Source organism: Leiobunum rupestre, chromosome 9, assembly GCF_980474605.1.
Source record: "Leiobunum rupestre chromosome 9, qqLeiRupe1.1.hap1, whole genome shotgun sequence".
Taxonomy (NCBI): domain Eukaryota; kingdom Metazoa; phylum Arthropoda; class Arachnida; order Opiliones; family Sclerosomatidae; genus Leiobunum; species Leiobunum rupestre.
In genome coordinates this window covers 32,838,216-32,859,154 of record NC_143392.1, presented here as the reverse complement: position 1 = coordinate 32,859,154, position 20,939 = coordinate 32,838,216, and the positions used below count along the sequence as shown (strand labels likewise).

The 20,939-nt window shown below is 38.9% G+C and overlaps 1 protein-coding gene across 2 annotated transcripts in view; it reads right to left on the bottom strand.

Moving 5' to 3' along the window:
* LOC149927179 (uncharacterized) overlaps positions 1 to 19,435 on the bottom strand; it is a 236,737-nt gene extending 217,302 nt beyond the window's left edge. The window contains exons 1-2 of one of the 2 annotated variants that reach the window (XM_090158820.1): positions 19,025 to 19,435; positions 17,422 to 17,987 (exon numbers count right to left, since the gene is read on the bottom strand). In XM_090158820.1, coding sequence (XP_090014946.1) covers positions 17,422 to 17,452 — 31 coding nt within the window. In that variant the 5' untranslated portion in view covers positions 17,453 to 17,987; positions 19,025 to 19,435. Of the gene's footprint in view, positions 1 to 14,010; positions 14,029 to 17,421; positions 17,988 to 19,024 lie in introns of those variants that run through there. The other variant, XM_090158821.1, reaches the window with a different exon arrangement.
* Between the last annotated feature and the right edge of the window lie 1,504 nt (positions 19,436 to 20,939).

Genomic DNA, 20,939 nt, shown 5'->3' with positions numbered 1-20,939 from the left:
TAATTTTATATTTTGACCATATTTAAAATTGTAAAATTTAATTATTTTATATCATATCAGGAGTAAATGAACCGAATTGGAATTTATTTGAGAACTGGGAGGCATTTTCCTTATGGAAATCTAGTTCAAACGAAGCTGATGTACAGCCCCATCTACTCCCACGATAAATTGCACTAGAGAATTGTGGGTACTATATTCCCTATGTAAACGCGGTATACAATTCTGTGATTTAAGCGCGTGCTCTAAAAATGACGTGAAACATCGTAAGCGCGCGTTTTGAAGTTATGTAAAGACAGGCATCATTTCAACATAACGTGTTATTTTATCCATTGAAATGTAACTTAGCAGAGACGGTAGGTGGCGATAGTAAATTTTATAGGAAATTTTAAATAATGCTTTAAACTATGGTTCCATAAGGAAAACGTCTCCAACATGGCCAATATATAGCGGCCTGATAACTTCGGTTCATTTACTTCTGATCATATTAAATTTCGGTTTAATACACAAGGTGGAGAAAAAATTTATAAATAAATTTGAAATTAAATCAATAATTTTAATTTAAAATAGATTAATATTATTAATAATAGCGAATTTGGATATATTTTAATGCATTTATAAACGGTGAAAATTTAATTTCAGAAATTTATATTAATAATCACGGTAAAATAATAAGATATATTCGTTAAAAATTTTATTCATTTTTATATTTCACTTAACTAAATATTTGAACGGTAGACCAAAAAATAGGTCAAAACGCCTGTAGATGTGTTCCACACGTTTCACACAGCGGTAATACACGTCAGCCGACACGGAAATCCTCAGGGGCAATAGGAAAAACGCTTTTCCAATCGAAATAAATGGACTTAGCTCGCGGTACCATTATGAAGGCGTTGTAAACTCGAGGCGAAAATAGACTAGCAGACGTTGGCGCTTGTCTCCGACTGCAGCGAGACGACTGAGCGCTGGATCTTTCTTTCAGCCAAAGTCGAGAGACGCGGAGCAGTTCCTGGGAAAATAAAACTTCTTCGAAGAATAGGAGCGTCGAAAAGGAAAGGAAAAACAAAGCTAAAAAGTTGGTGTAAAGTTTTCCAAATGGGCCTAAAGGGGTTTTGCCAAATATATTACGTTTCTCCGCCACGAGGAGGAGCCGCGATAGCTTTTACACCCGTGAGTGACTAAAGACTAAACTAGTAAGTAAGAAAAAATAAAGAAGTAAAGCCAAAATGGAGGATATAACGCTACATTTATGGCCACTATAAGATGCCCTAAAAGGATCCTTGTTACGGGAATCTTAAGATACGCAATGCACCATACTTCACGGAACACCGATGCCTATCGATATGCTTTCAATATTTACGGGTACAGTCGGATATATGACGGATTAAAAATTATATCCACGATAGTTAAATCTTTTAGTAGCCCGCAATACCAAATGTATAGGTTAGGCAAAGAAATCATTTTCACCTTAGAAAAACAATTTATTGACTATCAAAGTTACGAAATATTTACGCATAATCCTAATTGACTAAATAGTACTTTCGAAAAGGTCAAAGTGTAATTTTCAACACTTAGAATAATAATTAAATAATATGCCTGAGAATATGTCGGGTAGGTGGAGAATGTCTCCCGGGAATCATGAAAAACCTAAGTTTTAGAGGTCGGGGACGGTTAATCATTATCCATGATTAAATGGAAAAAATGTAAACAAAGAAATTTACCGGTTAATATTGCGGCAAATGATTAAAAAACATGTATTATTCGTAAAATTTGAGCTTTTTATCGAAAAAAACGTCGTTTTCCGATTAATTTTACAAATTTATCAAAAAATTAATCGGATAATACAGAAATATAAATTACTTGATCAAAATGTTTTACGAATAATTTTGAGAGCTTTATCTATTGAATAAAGGTTAGCCATCCCCGACCTCTACTAAGTTTTGTCTGTTAACCTAAATACATTTGTGATAATATAAATAAATTAAAGTAATTAAACACTCAGTAATAAATTTTAAAGCAAGTGATGGTTCTAAATAAAACCCCTTGGATTTGTTTTCCGAATTACACCAAAAAAAAACCGGTATCACCTCCTATCATATTCCAAATAAATTAGGAATAAATATTAATTTATCCCTTACATATTACGTCATTGGTTCTGTTATACTGAGAATTATATACTGAGTTCGTGCTTCGACAGAGTTCTGTCATTAAGAAAGTTAAAAACTAAATTCAACACGCATTTAAAGGACCTTTAGGAACATTTGAATATAAGCAAAGTATATATTTGGAATAATTTTGGGCCTTTTGGCGCCCCTTCAGAAGACCTCTAGAGCGGTGCCCGGCTCAACATGACCCCTCTGCCAGCTATCGGTATGCCTCTGCTTGGAACCGATGTAAATTGGCCAATAGGAAGCCAAGAAAATTAAGACCCAAAATCCAGAAGGTCAAAAATAAAAATGTCCAGGAGATCAGAAAAACAACGTAAAAGGGCGCGCTGCTGAAGACGCGAAAAATTTGTTTTGCACGCGCGGCACGTTCCAGTTATAAGAGACCTAAGCCTAAATTGCGCGATTTTAAAAGTTAGGATAGTTCGCAAATCGCTCATACGGGGTTAGGGGCGCTGGCGGCAGCCCCTAAGATGGCGGCGAAAATTCAAACCCAAACACCCGGCGCTATTTTTCGTTTCAACTTTTTGGGCCAAAAGCTATTTTTTTTCAAGACAAAAAAGGGTACGTGTTAGTATATTGAACGTCTTGTTAATCTTTTGATACGGAAATAAGGCCATATTTGGAAAAGCTTGGCCGTTCCCCTTTAAGAAAAAACCTTTCGACTGATAAACAAACGCAACAAATTAAAAAGGGAGTACGGATAAAATATTTCCTCACTGAAAAGTAATTTTTAAAAATATCATAAACTCGAATATATTTATCCTTGATGATAAGCGATACAAAATGTAGGTCGATGGGGATAAAAATGCCATTTTTTAAAACACCCCATATAACATCGCTAAAATATCCTCGGGAATATATTTGCAATATCGAATAACAAAATAACGGCGAACGAGATCCTTAGATCGACGCAAACGGAAAAGAAATACATGCCGAGAGACGAAAGACGTTCAACTGCAGTATCGAATTCTTCGAGATACATTTAAAGTCGCGGGTGGGGAAGAGCAAAAAGCTGAAAAACCGACAATAGCGCGGCGAATGGTCATTTCTTTTACAACCCCGCTTTCCGCGCGCTGTAATGGTCTCCCTTAACTGCAAAGTCACCCAGAAGGGGGCGACACTATAGACGAGAGGACCGGGATGAGGAGGTGGAGGGAAGAGGAAAAAATAAAGAATAAGCCATTTCTTCTCGAGCATTGGATAGAAATTCCTTCCTACGGCAAGAAACAACATTTATAGATCTAAAAGTAAAAAGCAAAAGGAAGAACTACGTCCTCCGCACGCGCTTCGGTATTGTCTCTTCCCAGACTCTCGATTTCGTGAGGATGGAGGATAGGTTTTTACTCCAACGATGGCTTTTAGCTAGCGTTCAGAAACAAACAAGACGTCCGTCAAAGCGCTTAAATATAGGAAAGAGCGCCCCCTACAATTTTTCCTCTTTCTCTGGTAATAAATACAAGGATCCGCTGGAAGGAAAAATCGAAGATTAAGACTATATTTACCGAATCTCGTTCCTTGTTTGTCGTGTTATAAACGAGCTAAATTGGAGTTCTCGAAATTTACCATCTGCCTCGCGTTTAAATATTTGGAAATGCGTGATATCTTATACACTCGCTGCCAATACAAACATTCTAAGCCTTTAATTTTACGAAAGAACCGCTTCTAAATATTTTAGCACCGTCGCGAGTATCGCTAAATAGTGAATGGACAAAGTAAATGGGAAAATCGCGGGAATTGAAAATTACAATTATATTTTAATAACATTCAAATGCGCTACCAATCCTAAATACCAAAATCCTCACCTTTTCCAATATTCGGAAGGCAAAGCAAAAGCCAAGGCGAAAGCCGTGGAGGATATGGAAGGATTTAAGCTTCTGGAACAACGTACCATGGTCTAAAAGGTCTCAAAGTGGGTATAAAAAATACATCGCCAAAGGACGAAGCTCCGGAACAAAAAGAAAAGTGGGTTTCGTCTCGGGGGGAAAAGAAGCCAATGAAGTTGAAGCTCGCATTGGCCTCTCTGGGACAACTAAAGCTCGGACGCTAAAAGTCGAATGTCCGTTCCATTCAAAAGAGAACAACAAAACACGGAACTAAAGTTTCGAAGGAAGCTCCTGACCCGACACTAAAGGGAAATTCGGAAAGGAGGGTAAAGTCAGCGTTCTCCGTTCGCTCGTTCACCTAAGCGACTCTGGCGTTTCGCACCGAGTGATTAAAGTTGCAAATATCTGGAAGATCCGCCATTGCACGTTCGCTTTTTCCCCATTCAATTATGTAAAAGAGCTTTCTTAGACATAAATTTTACATCGTACTTCAAAAAACGGGGTCAAAGTTGAATATAACAAAAATTCCAAAAGACAGTACAAACCTTGAATTAGGTTTTATTTTATCTAAAGTTTAGAACGAAATCGAGTTGCTTACTTTTAAAAATATTTCTGGTTGAAATATGTAAAATTTCAACCATTTAAGTTTTTACGAAATCAATATTTTACCTTTAAGGGGGAAGAATACAGTAAAAGCCTCTTTTTCGTTCAAGCTGAACGTTTCTGTTTTAACAATTGCATAATTGAATTATATTTTTCTTATTAGGCTGAACCTTCCTTTAGTGCTTAAAATAATTTTGAGAATTATAATATTAATAGTTAACGAGATATAAGGTCCTAACTAAAGGGTAGTTTGGGCGCTTGCCCAACTTGTTTAGCTCTGGGGTCCGAATTAAAACGTAATAACTTAATTACTTTTAAATTTAAAATTTTAAAAATTATTTTAGTCACTAAACAAGAGGCTGTTTTACACATAAATATTAATTTTGCAAGTTAAAATACAAAATTAAAAGAGTTCAGCTTGAAATAGCGCGAAAGTAGACAATGGCCACTGTAGTCTTCCCCCTTAAGGTTTTACCACTACATCACGCATCATTGTTCAAGATTATAAATAAAACATTTATATTTTTACAAATCATGTTTTCTACCTTGAAGGTATTTTCCGATTAACAGTTAAATTACTTATAAAGACCGTTAGATTAAACAATTAAAAACCGTGAATCCTGCGACGTAACTTGGGAAAAGTGATACGTAAATACAAAGATGCTAGTTAAAAAATGTTACGGTAGGTTCCGCTTCCTCCCGTTGAATTATCCCTCGCGCTTCTAAAGGACCCATTCATCAAATACATAAAAAAAACACAAGCCCGAAGTTAAAGACTCCGCACCCAGGGTGCGCGCTAAAAGGGGGGGGGGGGGCGAGTAAGTACAAAACGAGCCTAAAATACTCCGGGGTCTCGGTGGCGAACATAAACCCGGGGCGAAGGGAGGGAGGGAGGAATCGATGGCGGAGAGGCACCATTAGAAGGTAGGCCATCGGCATCGCTTCCCGGCCAAAAGCGTCACTTCTCCAGCGGCATCCACGCATTTTTAACGCTTCTTGAATGGCTACTGCCGTTCGCCATCGTCTTCCCGCCGAGGCCGACTTCTTAACGTCAACCGAAACCATCTTGTCGAAGTGGGGATCTTCCCCGGATGGAGTTCACCGATCATTCGTTTCTCTCGCTACCATATTCTCAACTTGGTTAACTGGTAGACCAAAGATTTGGAGCTCCTGAAGGTTCGTGTTTGAACGTAGGTATTTGTAATTCGCTAGAAATGAATGTGGTTTCTACATCTAGGAATTCAAATCGTGCTCATACCGACTTAGAAGGAAATCGGGAATCCTTAATCATATCTCGTGAAATTTTCATTCGAACAGATATTTAATATTAGATTCGAGTTTATTCAGGGTGGCCACAAAATTTTGAGATTCAAATTCCCTGACTATTCCCTGTTTTCCCTGACCATTTTAAGAGATTTTCCCTGACTTTTTAAGGCAAAATTTTTATTTTATATTTGACTTTTATCAGAAGTTAATAAATTTTAATGAACTTATATTTCATTAAAAAGGTTATTGCAATGTTGAAAAAATTAGCCAAACTTTCAAGGAAATAAATGATAATCATACAATTTGTAAAAAAATAACCTTAAAAAAGTGCCAAGATAAAATTTAATTCCCTGACTCTTCCCTAACTTTTTAGAAATTCTAAAAACTCCCCGACATTTCCCTGACTTTTTAGGTCCATTCTTAAATTCCCTGACTTTTCCCTGACGTGTGGCAACTCTGTTATTTAATTTACCTTTAAAGATATGAAATATAGGAAAAATTTGATCTACGAAATTTTAATTAAAAATATTTGGATCTACAAACGCGGTCAGGTTGGTGTTCAGGGCGACGCTAACATTTAGGGTGTAGATTTAGAAAGGAAACTACTCTTACATCATTAAATAATAAAATCCAATTTCACGCGTTTCTTTATTGGAGTTGTTTACGGTTTATCGGAGAAATTATATCAGAAAGTCGTAAAAAGCGCTCGAGTTTGAACTGAAAGAGAGAAATTCTACGAAAACCTCCAACCCAAAACCATTATTGTTATTCGAGAAACCAAAAACTGAAAACCAAGAAAAGGCTTTCTTGGAAAAAAAGGGGCGCAGTCAATTTGGTAAATAACCATTTGGAAAATATGGTAAACGCGTTAGATGAGGGAGTACTAATGCGTTTAAAGCTAAACCCTTCCAACTTTCCTCCCGACGATTCTCCGCTTCGCTTTTTTGGGAGTTCCTAAGACGGCCAGAGTGGCGCTAGTGGCGTGCAGCGACTCAACAGTTATTGCGGACCAAGCGTTCTTCGTTTTCAACCCCTAGCTCTCTCTCTCTCTCTCTCTCTCTCTCGTGTTTCGTAGAAGGGAACATTTCCCTCCACGAATTTTTTTGGGGGCGGCCGTCTTTTTCCCATTTCGAAATCGCCTCTCGAATTTTCGAATTTCGGCCTTTTCTTTGACGGCAAGTGAGATGGAAAGAAGAGGATAGTTCTCCTCCCGTTCCTCCTTACATCTCTTCTTCGTCTCTTTGTCTACTCCAAAATGCTCTTCAACAACTTTCACCGTAAAAAGAAGAGCAGTTTCCAGAGTCAAAAACTACGAATTCAAGCCCGAAGAAAGAAAGAAGACCGAGAGCGGATCTCTCTTTAATTCTTTAGAAGGAAGGGTTACGGCTAAACGCGATTAATATAATCGTTACGTTTTCCTTCAATTTCCCTAGTTTGCGCCCTCTAGGGGTGGAAATCAGAAACGGAATTTTTGTCGTTCCAATCTTCCGTATGTCGGATCGATCATTTTTCAAAGCGGACTAGACTTTAACGGCGGGCCTAAATGAATAGTTGGGAACGTATAACAGCAAACGTTCGACGGCTGTACCTTACCAACGCGAGTTTAATATAGCTAACCTATATTTATTTTACCAGAAGTATATAAAATAAATCACTTGAAAGTAAGTATCTGTCCCCTTTCACAAACGCTTCTGCTGATTTTACCAATCTGTGCGAGGCCAAATACGCATAGTGATTTTTAAACTAATACTATATACAATAAAGAAGGTATATCAATAATGAAACAAGCGTGTACTTATTTGGAATAGGATAAGGAAATTCTACGTAGAGCTGTTGCTTCTCTCTCTTTTTTTTTAAATAATAATCAGCTAGGCTAATACCCAAGGCACCACCTTAGGCCCAAGTCATCTAGTGACTTATTATGCCACTGTATAGCCAGACTAAGCCACATATCTCGGCAGTTTGTGAGGTCAGTAGCCACGCGGTCTATCTCAACTCCCTCTTTCGGCAGCTTTTGACGACAATAGCCAACGCGGGCATCCTCACCTAAATCTCTGGGCAGCTTGTGACGTCAATAGCCAACGCGGGCATCCTCACCTAAATCTCTGGGCAGCTTGTGACGTCAATAGCCAACGCGGGCATCCTCACCTAAATCTCTGGGCAGCTTGTGACGTCAATAGCCAACGCGGGCATCCTCACCTAAATCTCTCGGCAGCTTGTGACGTCAATAGCCAACGCGGGCATCCTCACCTAAATCTCTGGGCAGCTTGTGACGTCAATAGCCAACGCGGGCATCCTCACCTAAATCTCTCGGCAGCTTGTGACGTCAATAGCCAACGCGGGCATCCTCACCTAAATCTCTGGGCAGCTTGTGACGTCAATAGCCAACGCGGGCATCCTCACCTAAATCTCTGGGCAGCTTGTGACGTCAATAGCCAACGCGGGCATCCTCATCTCCATCTTTCGGCAGTTTGTGACATCAGTAGCCACGCGGGCATACTCACCTCCATCTCTAGGCAGCTTGTGACGACAATAGCCAGCGGGTATCTTCATCTCCATCTCTCGACTGCTTGTGACGTCAGTAGCCACGCGGGCATCCTCACCTAAATCTCCGGGCAGCTTGTGACGTCAATAGCCAACGCGGGTATCTTCATCTCCATCTCTCGGCAGTTTGTGACGTCAGTTGCAACGTGGGCATTGTCATCTCCATCTCTCAGCAGTTTGTGACGTCAGTAGTCAAGGGGGCATCCTCATCTCCACCTCCATCCTTCCGCAGCTTGTGACGTCAGTAGCCAAGTGGGCATCCTCATCTCCACCTCCATCCTTCGGCAGCTTGTGACGACAATAGCCTGGCGGGCATCCTCAACTCCACTTCTCGGCTGCTTGTGACCTCAGTAGCGTGTTTAATCCTCATCATTGACCCGAGATTAACCCGTCCATATGTTGCATTCTATTTATGAACTTCGTAACATGTATAACACACTTCTGATTTCACAATAATTTTCGTTTCCCTTTAAAATAAGATGGCCACTCTTTTAAACCCAACGATCAAAACCCACTAATAACACAGTGGCCAACCCCTTCATTTTGGCGTCTGGGCAACCGCAAAACTACACACCTCGGAAATGTTACAATCCACCCGATAGTATTGTCAAAAACCGCTAATTAAGTACAGTCTGCGTCCAAACAATGGAGACAATGGTTCGCGACAATATCGGACACCGCAGACGCATTTTCTTTTCCGGTCGTGTTAGCGGCAGACCGGTGACAAGTATACCGATATACCGTTGGTCAAGCGGAACATCTACGTTGTTTCTTTTTCTTCGTGTCCGTTTGACGTCCGAGGGGTGGGACGCGGCGAGCAAAGACTGTACGGGATCTCGTCCCTGGCCATCATTAAGCGCCCTCTAAGGCCGAAGAAATCTCGCGAAGGAAAAGGAGGAACGATTGAGGACGGATTCTTAGGCCTTTGTCCTAATTAGGGCTATCTGCGGTTTTTCGGGTCACTCTATGCCGGTAATAAAGGAGGGAGAGAGACGTAACTGTACCGAGGATCACGCACGAACAACCGAGGCTTAGCGCGCTATTTCTATTTATATAAAAAGAACGGACGAGACGCGAAAAGCTCCATCCTTAGTCTCTGGCGCTGAACGTGATGCGCGGATGAGAAATCTTACTTTTTCCGGGCCATTCTTTCTATTTTCCTCTCGTCATATCCTCAACGCGAGAGGAACGGGAGGCCATAGAGTTAATGGGACGCCGTTACTGCCTTCTAGCTAGTATCAATTACTACACTATTACGCGCTATTAAGGCATGTACGGTCCGAAAATCGATCGACGAGTCAAGTTAGGTTAGAGTCGGGCCTACACTCCCATAAGCGACGCGATTACGTTAGTTAATATATAAGACACAAATTTCATCATTAGGTAAAGAGTTTAAATATAATTTATGGAAATTGCCAGGTCGGATTCTCCGAAACTTTAGAGCTCGTCTATGACGTTGTTTAATCGGTTTATGGTCTACAAGTATTAGCGTCGTCAAATGCCTACGCTTCGGGTCACGCTACCAATTTAACGAGCGATATTTAGGAGGTTAAGTGCCTGCGGTTAAGAACGTGAGCTTCTGTCCCTACGACAAGTCAAGTTCGAAATACCGTCGACGCGTTATTTAGTTAAACTACAACGGAGTTTCGCATAAGCTTGTTATGAAATTATATGCAGGTTCTATAGAAGCGCCTAGAAAGAAGAATTCTGTTCAACCATGGGCCAAATAATGATAAATCCAGGACATGACCCTATGCGAAAAACCCGTCCAACAGCGCTAACACCCGACCACTATTGCCCCCTATTGGAAAAATGCGCGATCGCGGACCTACGTCCTTTTGGGGGCAAATTTTTTCGGGGCAGTTTTCAAAAATAATACACGTGTGGTTATTAATATAAGTACTTTTTTTACGTACTAGGTTCATAATTAGTATAATATATATAATTATATAATATTAAACATATACTTTTTAAAGTATAGAAATGAAATGAATTCCAGTGAATTTGATTAAAAAACCTCAGCCATACGTGGCTTACTGGTTATTTTTACTTAACACAATGGTTAATTACCATTACTTAAACTTTTAAAGAACCAATTTCATAAAAAAGGGCTAAAACTTACAAAGCCTCCTCATTTCACCGACAACAGCGGCGCCATTTTGTCAAAAATGAACGTGAATGCTCCAGCTTCTCTATGAAACTACGCCGGAAATCGACTTCAGCGACGCCAAGTTTGTCCACCTTGAATCCATGACCCAGCATTACCTAGGGGTTCTCGGTTTTTCACTTAACTAACCAAATCAAGGCAGTTCAATTTTTTTATTCAAATTTCAATACTCCAAATATCCGGATAAATATTTGACCAACGATTGACTTAATAAACAGAAGCTCCGAACAGTGCGTCGCCGTTAAAAACAAAACCACGTAACTTGAGATACGAGGTTTTGTAAAAATTGACACATTTAGATTCTACACCCTAATTTACGTATTTAACATTAAAAACATTAATAGGTTGCAATTGGATTTATTTTTTTAAATCGAGAAAACATTTAAACGTATCTTTGATATTCACAAGGAATTTCGCGCAAAAGCACGTATCTCGCTTATTTTAAGCTGCTATCTCACTTCATGACGCGAAACCACGTATCTCTAAAAATTCCCCTTTAGCAAAATACTTTTAAATTAAAATCCTCATAAATTCAAAATTGAAACGAAATTATTTAACTATAAAACTAACTCACATGTAAAAACCTAACACGCGATTTCACAAGTCCCTGCAAAATTATAAAAATCCATTTTTTTTCAAAAAGGCCACCGAAAAGATACGTGGTTTTGTTTTAACGGCTACGAGTGAAGGATAATTTCTCCGCAATACTTAGTTTGAAATGATTCTGGAAATCAGCATTTCCCAAACACTTTAGGAGACGCAAAAAGCCTTCTCAAATTTTGGTGTCGCGGTCTAACCCGTAATTCGGAGGAGAGAAAGGCGACACCTACCGAAATAATGATTTAATTCTTTACCTTTCGCTGCTAATTGATCTAATTAGTGCATTTGTAATTACGCCCTTCATCTTACTAGCCAATTATAACCATCCATAAAGATACGGGAGAGGCCAGACGAATCATTTCCCAGGACAAGAAGGAACGACTCTACATCTTCATCCTTCTTTAATATCGGAAGATGGTGGTTGTCCTCCCGCATTTCGGATCACCCGGCTTATCCCGAATCTTCTATACAGACTTCACCCGGATTTTATCTCGGTACGAAACTACGGGGTCTGATCAAGCGCTAATCAGGGTGGGTAGATTGGCCCCCCTGAAAACCCAATTAACCCAGCGGGAGCCTAGCACGCCCACCGTGTCGAAAACACCGGCGAGAGGTCGGACCGACTTCGCATCGCCTCGGATGAAGATCGAAAAAAAGAATTCACTAGAACCCGACTGTAACGGCACTTAAGTCCCGAAGTGAGGGTGTGAGCCTGGTGCGATCTAAATGACCTCCAAAGGTCACGCGAGTACTGATCCTCCGTCGAAAGAAACCTAATTATCTCGAGACCTACCCGGATTTTTTACAAGCGTTTATCGTTAAGTCAATATTACCAAACCCCTAAAAATCAATTTCATAATTTGATAGCCTTTCCCGCGTAAAAATCGCTAAGCCCACTTCTAGGGGAATATCCAAGATTGCGTATATTATTAAAACATATTTATTATTAACGATGTAAAATGCAAAGATAAAAAACAACAAATTGGGGGGAAACTAAGCTTTATTAAGGTAAATAACTCGGTGAATATACAATTTAAAAGTGGCTTAATAAATTTATCAGCTTAAGTAATGCATTGTTTTTACTTAAGGCTTACTTTTTTGGTCTTTTATTTAACTCTTTGTATGTTATAGCGTTCTCAATCTCCACAATTTCCACTTTAGCAATTTTATATTCGCCAACTAATTTCAACTTGTATTATTAAAATGGTCTATTTAAGCTTGACTCTTTATTTATAAATAAAAGATATGAAATGGACCATTTTCTAATTTAATTAAAGTTTAATGATTGAGAGTTAAATACGAGAGATCTCAAAAATAAAATTAAGAGCAACATTTTCCCCCCGACATTGTTGGTAAGAGCAGGTTTTGACTCAAGTTTGTAAAAAATAAATTGAATTTTTGTTGCGCATAAAATATGATGATTAAAAAAAAACAATTCTTCAAAACTTGGCCAACAAAAACATTTCTCTTAGGGCTTCCAACGGCTAACTGATCTAAACTGAGCTGATCTGATCTGATCTGAGTGGAACTAATTCATATCACTAAATTCAGTGTCCCTCCTCTGATTTAAACGCTTAAGTATATATAATATTGTGCAAAAGAAATTAAAATAAAATAAACAGTAATTAAAATTTTGATAGTTTCGGGCTTAACTATCTGGTTTGCATTTCGACCCGTATCAACTGATCTGATAATATATAACCAAAATGATGTGATCAAGTTTTCTCCATTCACTCTTAGAAAACATTTTTAATCAAAGTTTGTAACCGGATTCAAATATTTCGCTATTTTATCCTAAGGGATACCAATAATTGTTTCCACATAATTAATTTTTGATTTGTTTAATGTTTGATAAAAAATATAATTACAACTTTTCGAAAGAATGTTTTACGTTTTCTAATTATTTCTTAAATTAAATTAGTTCCCGTGAATAAGTACACTTATATTAAAAAAAGCAAATTAAATTGAATGAAACGTGAAAATGACTATTCAGACTAGCCAAATATACAAAGCAATATTTAAATATTAGAATAAATCAGCCAAACGTTGTCCGTAATGGCTTCTTTCCTTGAAATTCGTTGCAGCGCGAAAAATGAGTCGCAAATTTCCATTAAATAAATATACAAGTGGTGTCGACGAAAAGTGTCTAAGTTACAAGAGAAATGGTGAATCTCATGTGGCGAAATAATATAAAATGAACGATTTCGTCGCCACGTAGCTTAAAATTTAAAACCGAAAGCCGCCGCTAGGAGTCTCTGCAAATATGTTACGTGCCTTTTTCAGCGCCATAAATTCTCCCCCCCCCCCCTGCCATCTTCTACTCTCCTGGGCATCCAAAAGTTTCCCTCCTTTCGCGGGAATGTTACAAGATTTAATATTAAAAGTATTAAAATATCTAAAATAAGATTTCAACGAGCTAGAATGAGGGGATTCCTAGGGTAAGAGGATGGAGGAAAAAAAACTGTACATCGTTAAATATAAATCAGAATAGCACCAAGGTGCGCGATTTTGCCGAGTAAGAAAAACTAAAAAAAAAGTTTTGTAAGAAACTGCCATAATAATAAAGTAACGAAATGAAGGAAGCAAAGAGCAGTCTTAAAACAACTACGTGTCAGAAATCTCAGCACCGTAAAATACAATTAGAAAATAGGGAAAGCTATAAAAATGCTACGCCGCTGAGAAAAACCGCAAAATATTGCGTCAAAGGGTGAAAACCAAATTAAATTGTGTCTCAAAATTTTGCAGTATTTTTACCCTTTTTATTTTTTTGGTAAAATTTATTCCGTAGAAATATATTTTTGATTTTTTTTGGGGGGTTTATCTTAAGAAAAATATTACTTACGTTATATTAAGTTTAAGAACCAAGACTTTGAACGCCCAGGGGAGGGTTTCATGTGCCATTAAAACTGCGGGAACAGAACGTGATAAAACCTCTTAAACGCGGAATGAAAATTAAAGAATGAGTTCGCCATTATTCTCGACAAATCGAGCAGTCTGAAATCGTTCATTTACGCTTATGAAGTAACGGCATTTTAGACCCGGGCCACTTTCCACCCTTTCCGACCATAAAATACAATAAAAGCACGTATTCGTAAGGGTCCAAAAATCATTTGGTTACGTTTTAAATACAAAACCTAGACAATGAAAATTCCAGTCACCCAAAACCAAAAATACTTTTAAACTTAGCAAAATACTGACGCGAAGGTTACATAAAGGACTTTTATAATCATCGTGCAGTTAAAGTTAGAGAGCGCGCGCATATTTTTGTTTTTGTTGAGCTCGAGCGAAAACGCACGAGATCCTCTACACGGAAATATTAGGAAGCGCGCGCTCCAAAAATAACACTTTTTTATACATGTATGCGTATGTATTATTTTATAGAAAGAGCTATTAATAAATATTAATTATTTCAGAATTTTTAAATATGAATTCCTTGATATTTGTAGTTGTATTTTAATGGTAGCATGACGTAGATAATACGTCACTAATTCTTTTTGAAATTGGAAAAAAAATCCATAGCTAAAGGTACGATGTGGTGTCGGCTAGGAGCAACGACCCTTTACGCTGCACGTTTTACGGAAAGGTGGAAGACAATTTCCTAATTTTCCCCTTTCGATGTCAGCCGGTGCTAAAGCGTCTAACCAATGAAAATTGTACACAGGAAAATAGACGACTTTTGACGGGTTGCGATCTCCTTGTGGGGGTGCTGTGTTAATTGCTCCTAGCTGCCACTACTTAAAATTGAACTTACACAATCGATAGTTTGATATTTCGATATCCGCCCCTTCTCCACACGCGCATTTTTATTGTTACAGAATAACCTTCCAGCATCACCTAGATAAAAACTGTCATTTTTAATTGGGCTATGATTTCTTAATTTTTATCGAAATTATCTTTTGAAAATCTAATTGACAAAGTAAATATTACACTTTAAAAATTGATTTATTTCTCATGTATGTTTACTTAGATTTAAAAAACGCTCAATAACTGGAAAGTACCAAGGAATGCAAGATTATATAGTAGAAAATGTTTACAGAAGTTAACACCTATAATCAATACTGTAGGCAAAAATCGCAATAGACTATTTGAACAAATGAGTTATTCGAGATGGACTAATTCCTTAAATATTTTAATACATTTGAATCTGGTAACTACAGTTTATAGGGTCAATAGGAAGCTACGACACACGGCGTGGCAATTAATTCAGCCAATCACGTCGAAGCGTTTTAATGACGTCACGAGAAGACGCGCTTCCAAGATATACAATAGAGTTGATTAAATTTTACATAAACATGTATTGGAGAATCTCGGACGGGTGAGATACGAAGGATATACGCTTCGATAGATATTAAACACTACAATAATCCGGGACCAATAGGCGTTCGTATTAAGCGGGAAAATCCCTCCCGTATCAATCAAAATTCAGAAGGCAGCGACATCTCACGGTGGCTAGGAATAACAACGCCAGTTATAATCTTATCAAGGTAGCAAACGCGAACTAGGCGTACGTTTTGACAAATTGATAATCGCGAACCAACAGGCGGCGCCTTTCAGCTTTTACGTTATTCATTCGAAGAAACGGTCAGCGGGTGGATTAAGTAAAGCCATACATTCGGGAGGGATCAACGAATCGGAAATCGGTTGGAGACAGTTTTCGAAACTCGCCAACTATATAGACGAGGAGTATTCCGTCAATACAGGGAGACAGTGGCTTCACAGCGTTAATCCCGAATTGGATAATTTGAAAGCGCCCCCTAGCTAAAAGCGAGGTAATCAGAGACCCCCACGTCTCCGTTCGCTATATCCAGGACACGAAAGGGTTGGTAACGGGATCCGATCGGGGTGACGAGGGTGAGACTCTACCAGACCGCTCAATAATGTTCTCCCAAACTTCCACGTTCTAGAGAATCTCGACAATGAGAAGGAATCGAATTTGGCGACAGAACGCTAACTTTAAATATTAAGCGGCGATCCCAGCCTTCGAAGAATTTCAAATGAGGCTTGGCCTCAAACTGAGCTTCCCGCTTGTAAGCGGAACTTCAAACCGAACTATTTGGCACCGATATATTCAAATTCTAACCTTTCTAGTTGATAATAGGAGATTCCAGATGAAAATCGGTGGTCACGTGTTTTGATTACTTTTGCGTCGAAATGTTAAAATTGGGCGAATCGTAATCAACTGACAAGGAGACTACCCGAGGTGGTTATCACCGATTTTGTTGAAACTCGGGGGTTAGGTAGACCTTATGGTAGTATGAAAATTGCCAAAGGGAAAAGTTGCAATGGGCTTTAGTTTTCCCATGGCAACCGAAAATGTTTTTGATCTCTCAAAACAAAAAAATCTCCATTTAAAAAAGCATGGGATTTTCTCGGTTTCACAGGGTTACTACTTACTTAAAAAATTTGAAAAAATAAAATTTTCAAAACATACCCAAAAAGATGAATTTGACCTATTTTGGGTAAAATTGATCGATGATTTGGGTTAAAATTTATCAATTTTGTTTAAATTTTAATAAAATTTGGGTATCCGAGAAAATCCCATGCTTTTTCAAATGGAGAAGTCAAAAACATTTTGGGTTGCCATGGGAAAACTAAAGCCCATTGCAACTTTTCCCTTTGGCAATTTTCATACTACCATAAGGTCTACCGAACCCCCGAGTTTCAACAAAATCGGTGATAACCACCTCGGGTAGTCTCCTTGTGAGTTGTAAGAATTCAATTTTATATTTCAAAATCGTCTATTAAAGTCAATGAGGTAGAAAATTAACAAAACAATAACATGGGTGAAACGTATTGCTTCAAAACATTTTGGTTTGGTTTTTTCAGAAGCGAGTTCGAGTTTATATTCCACCTCATTGAATGGACGAATTCGTGAAAACTATGGCTACGCCCTCTTTGGTCCGCCATTGAAACCTAGATAGGTAGCGGCTAAAGCAGCCGCTATTAGTTTTTCCTCATCGTTATCCATCAATTTGACTTTATGAATAATGCTACTTGCATTTTAAACATAAAGTTTGCACCGTTTGCTTATATTTTGATAATTTTGTTTAAGTAAAAACGTTCTTGTGACTTTTGAATTTGTCCGTAGCAGACGCTAGATCTTAGGCGCTATCTCGGAGAAGCTAGCGCCGTTACGCCACCTAGACTCGTTTCGGTCGCGAATAGTTTCTAAAAACAATAAACCATACGAATGGGTATAACATCAGGAGGGACGAGGGAACGAGGGGATGGTAACAAACTTGGTGGCTCCTACCTTGCACTAGGCAATCCTTCAACAGCACCATTTAGGAGTGAACCACACAGGACTTCACGTCCTTCAACATAAATGACGACGCGCAAGACCCGCACAAAATCACACAACGAAGACGAAAGAGTACGAGTGAATGAACCAAAGTCGTCTCTAAATTTGGAAGGAACAGTCCAGCCGCGAAACTCGTCAATAACGGCTCATTTCGAAGTGTTCGACATCTCGTCGATTGGCGCGTTGAAAGTTTCCGACGATGGTTTAAAAACTTGGCGCTGTGGCGCGCCGACTAAGCCTCGGCCGTCGTTGTTCGAGACGCGTTATGGGGTGCGCGCGGACGTCGTGGCTGCCGCTATGCCAAAGAACAGCGAGGCAATTTTTGGCAGCTCGCGCTTGATTCTGGCAGGAGAGATGGCTGCAGTCAAAAGTTAAAACTTTCTCTTCTTAGCTCGTGCCGAAGAACGCCTGGAACGTAGGCATATTACGCTGACGTAACTCGCTTCGGATCTCTCCTACTGAGCCGCTTCTGACATATTTTACTTCTACCAGCCCCTACCACCGCTGCCAACAGTTTTCTAGAAAGATAAAAGGCAAGAAATACAAGGGACGCCTTTTTTCGTACGCAAAATCTCGTCGAGTTACTGATCCGAACATTTAAGCGCAACAATTGTAAGCAAGAAATCGATTTATTTAATTTATAGTATCCTTGTAGTAGCTTGTTTAGGATCTCTGGGTGGATAAATATAAAAAGCTAATGAACGCAAAAACTACGTGTAATAATTTATTCATTCCAATGAGATATAACCAGAAGTATATCATATATATCTTACGAGATAAGTTGACATTTATGCCCTCAAATTAAATCTTCGCGAATAAATAAACCATACTTTACTGATGTAATATCAATTTAAAATCCGTATTTAATCACACTATATTTCTTTTCCGAAACGAATTTAGTAAAAATCAGCGGGAACCCGCGAAGGTGCGTGTTTCATGAGTGTAGCATCAGCACTATGGATGGATTTTTCTCTCGTAATTGATATTTTATATAACTAAAACGCAGACGTGAGGCTATAAATCTTTAAGCAAAGTACTCTCTGTAACATTAAACTAATTTCAGCGAAAAATTAGTTCTTTTTGCTATATAAAACATCTGGTGAAGTGAAAATTAATTTAGTTTTAACCCTTTTTATCTCTACTCCACTTGTTTATTTACAACTACTGGCGATACCGGTTCAAAGCTCCAATTTTTAATTATAAAATGCTAGAAACATATGTAATTTAAAATAATTTAAACAACAGAAATTAATTAAAAATGGCAAAACTAGATAATTAAATGCAAATTAAATGAACGCGCAACTAGAAACGATATAACGGTAAAATTTAAAATTAATTAAATTAAAAAGTCTAATAATATCAACACCTACGTGAAATTTCCCCCTTTAAAAACAAGTTCGTCTAACGGAACTAAAAATTGTAGTCCATAATCATGCCTCGGAAAAATCGATAATATAAGAATTTAAAAATGAAATAGCAACGCAATATAAAATATATAAATTAAAAAAAAAATCGAAGATGGTAATAAAAATAGTAAATAGAAAAAAAAAGTTACCCTTTTTATAATTGGTAAGCAGGCGTGGAATAATAGGCGGAATATCCCGTCGATAATTGTCGTGAATGGGCGATGCCGTGTTCGGCAGCCGCGCACGGCATTCGATTCCAGCAACAACCCTCTCTTTGGTCTGACGGCAACGGCGAACCTCACTCTTTTCGGGGCGATGGAGACAGAGCTGGCGGGGGAGGAAAACGAACGGAGAGAGATAGCTCGGCGGGGGGAGAGAACGCGGGGAGGAAGAAAAAGAGAGAAGCAGCCTCCGACGTCGATCCGAGTTGGGCCGGCGGCACACCCGCGCCAGATCCTCCCGACGAACTTTGGAGAGCGTATCTCTGAGCTGACTCGGCCTGGCGAAAGCCGAACACACACACGCGCGTTCCCGAAGAGTTGCGGGGATGCTGCGCGCCGACTCCGTCGACTGCCGGAAACCCCGGCTGGGGACGCTCGCTTCCAGCGGTGGCCGCGACGGGGCGCTCTCGGCGCTGATCCAGGGAGGATGGAGATAGAAGCGCGAGAGCGGCCGAGGATGGGGAGGAACGTCCGCTACGTCACGGCTCGATCCCCGCCATCGCAGCGTCGCATACTCGTCTCTCTCGCGTGGAATACGCGAGGAATTTTAGAGATAAATGGGGGATGGAAACGTTGGAGGGGGGGTTTTTAGAGAATATACCGCTGCAGCTATGAGAACTGCGACAAAAGGGTGAAACCAGCATACAGGAACCAGAGAGAGGGGGATTAGTTTTCGAAACGGGGGTCATCCCTAATGATTATTATTCTCAGCCCCTGTACTCTTTCGGGAACCCAGTCCTCGTCCTCCGTCTTAACTCCTAATATTGTAGAGAGTACATCGAAAAGGCTGGTAGTTTAAGCCGTCGAAGGTCGCGGGCATGAAGGAAGATGGAGAGAAAAAAGCTCGCTCCAAAATCCCCCTCTCTAAGAGGCTCAAAATTCGAAGCGGGCTCAAAATGAGAGAATTTTATAGGAGGAGATTATAAGTCCGCTTTTATCAGCTATTGAACTGACAGAAATCGAATAGTTGTAATTAGTAAAGCCTGTTAATTGAGTACTGTTGAATGACGAGATATTAATACTGTCAACTACAGCCGTACCTTTATCTATACGGTCTGTACGCTACGAAATTAATCGTGGCCAAAGCGGGTCAAAAGTATCTAGGTCAGGACGCTACTTTCGCGCGCCCCTTACAAACTAAGCGGGGCCGATTTATACCCTTTACAGATATACGAACTGACAACGATGCTTGCGGATAATTATAGATTATCACGTTCTGACATATTTAATAAGCTATCAATTAAAACGCGTTACTTATAGAAGCTTATTTGAAGTTAGCGATAGCTGCTTCTATAATAAATACATTACTTACTTTGCTAGTTGTAACAGCTAAAATCTTTCCAAGAAAATTTAAATTATGTACTTCAAAATGGTTAAAAATGCGTCTTCATTTTCATAATGTTAACTTAAACGTTCACGGAAGAAATCCAATAAGTATAATATTTTTAATCAACAATTTCTTAAATAATGTTAACAATATATATTATTTTATACAATATTGACTTAAACAAGTTGGCAAGCCAAAATATACCTCTCCTCGGAAGAATTGTCCCTAGTGGTATTAATTTCTCGAGATGACCCTTAAAGATATCTCCGCAATTTAGAGTTATTTACTAAAAACGTAATCCCGGTTCAATCCCGCCCGGTATAAAATTTTAATTTTAATTAAATAATTGAGACGAAACAACCGAGGTTAATTTATTCAGAATAATATAAATTAAGTAGTTACAACAGCGAATTAGACGTACTAAAACAATGCACAATTGAATTTAACCCTATTTAAAGAACAAGTTTATCATTTAAATATAATATGAAGCAAATTTTAATGAAAGAAATATCTGCA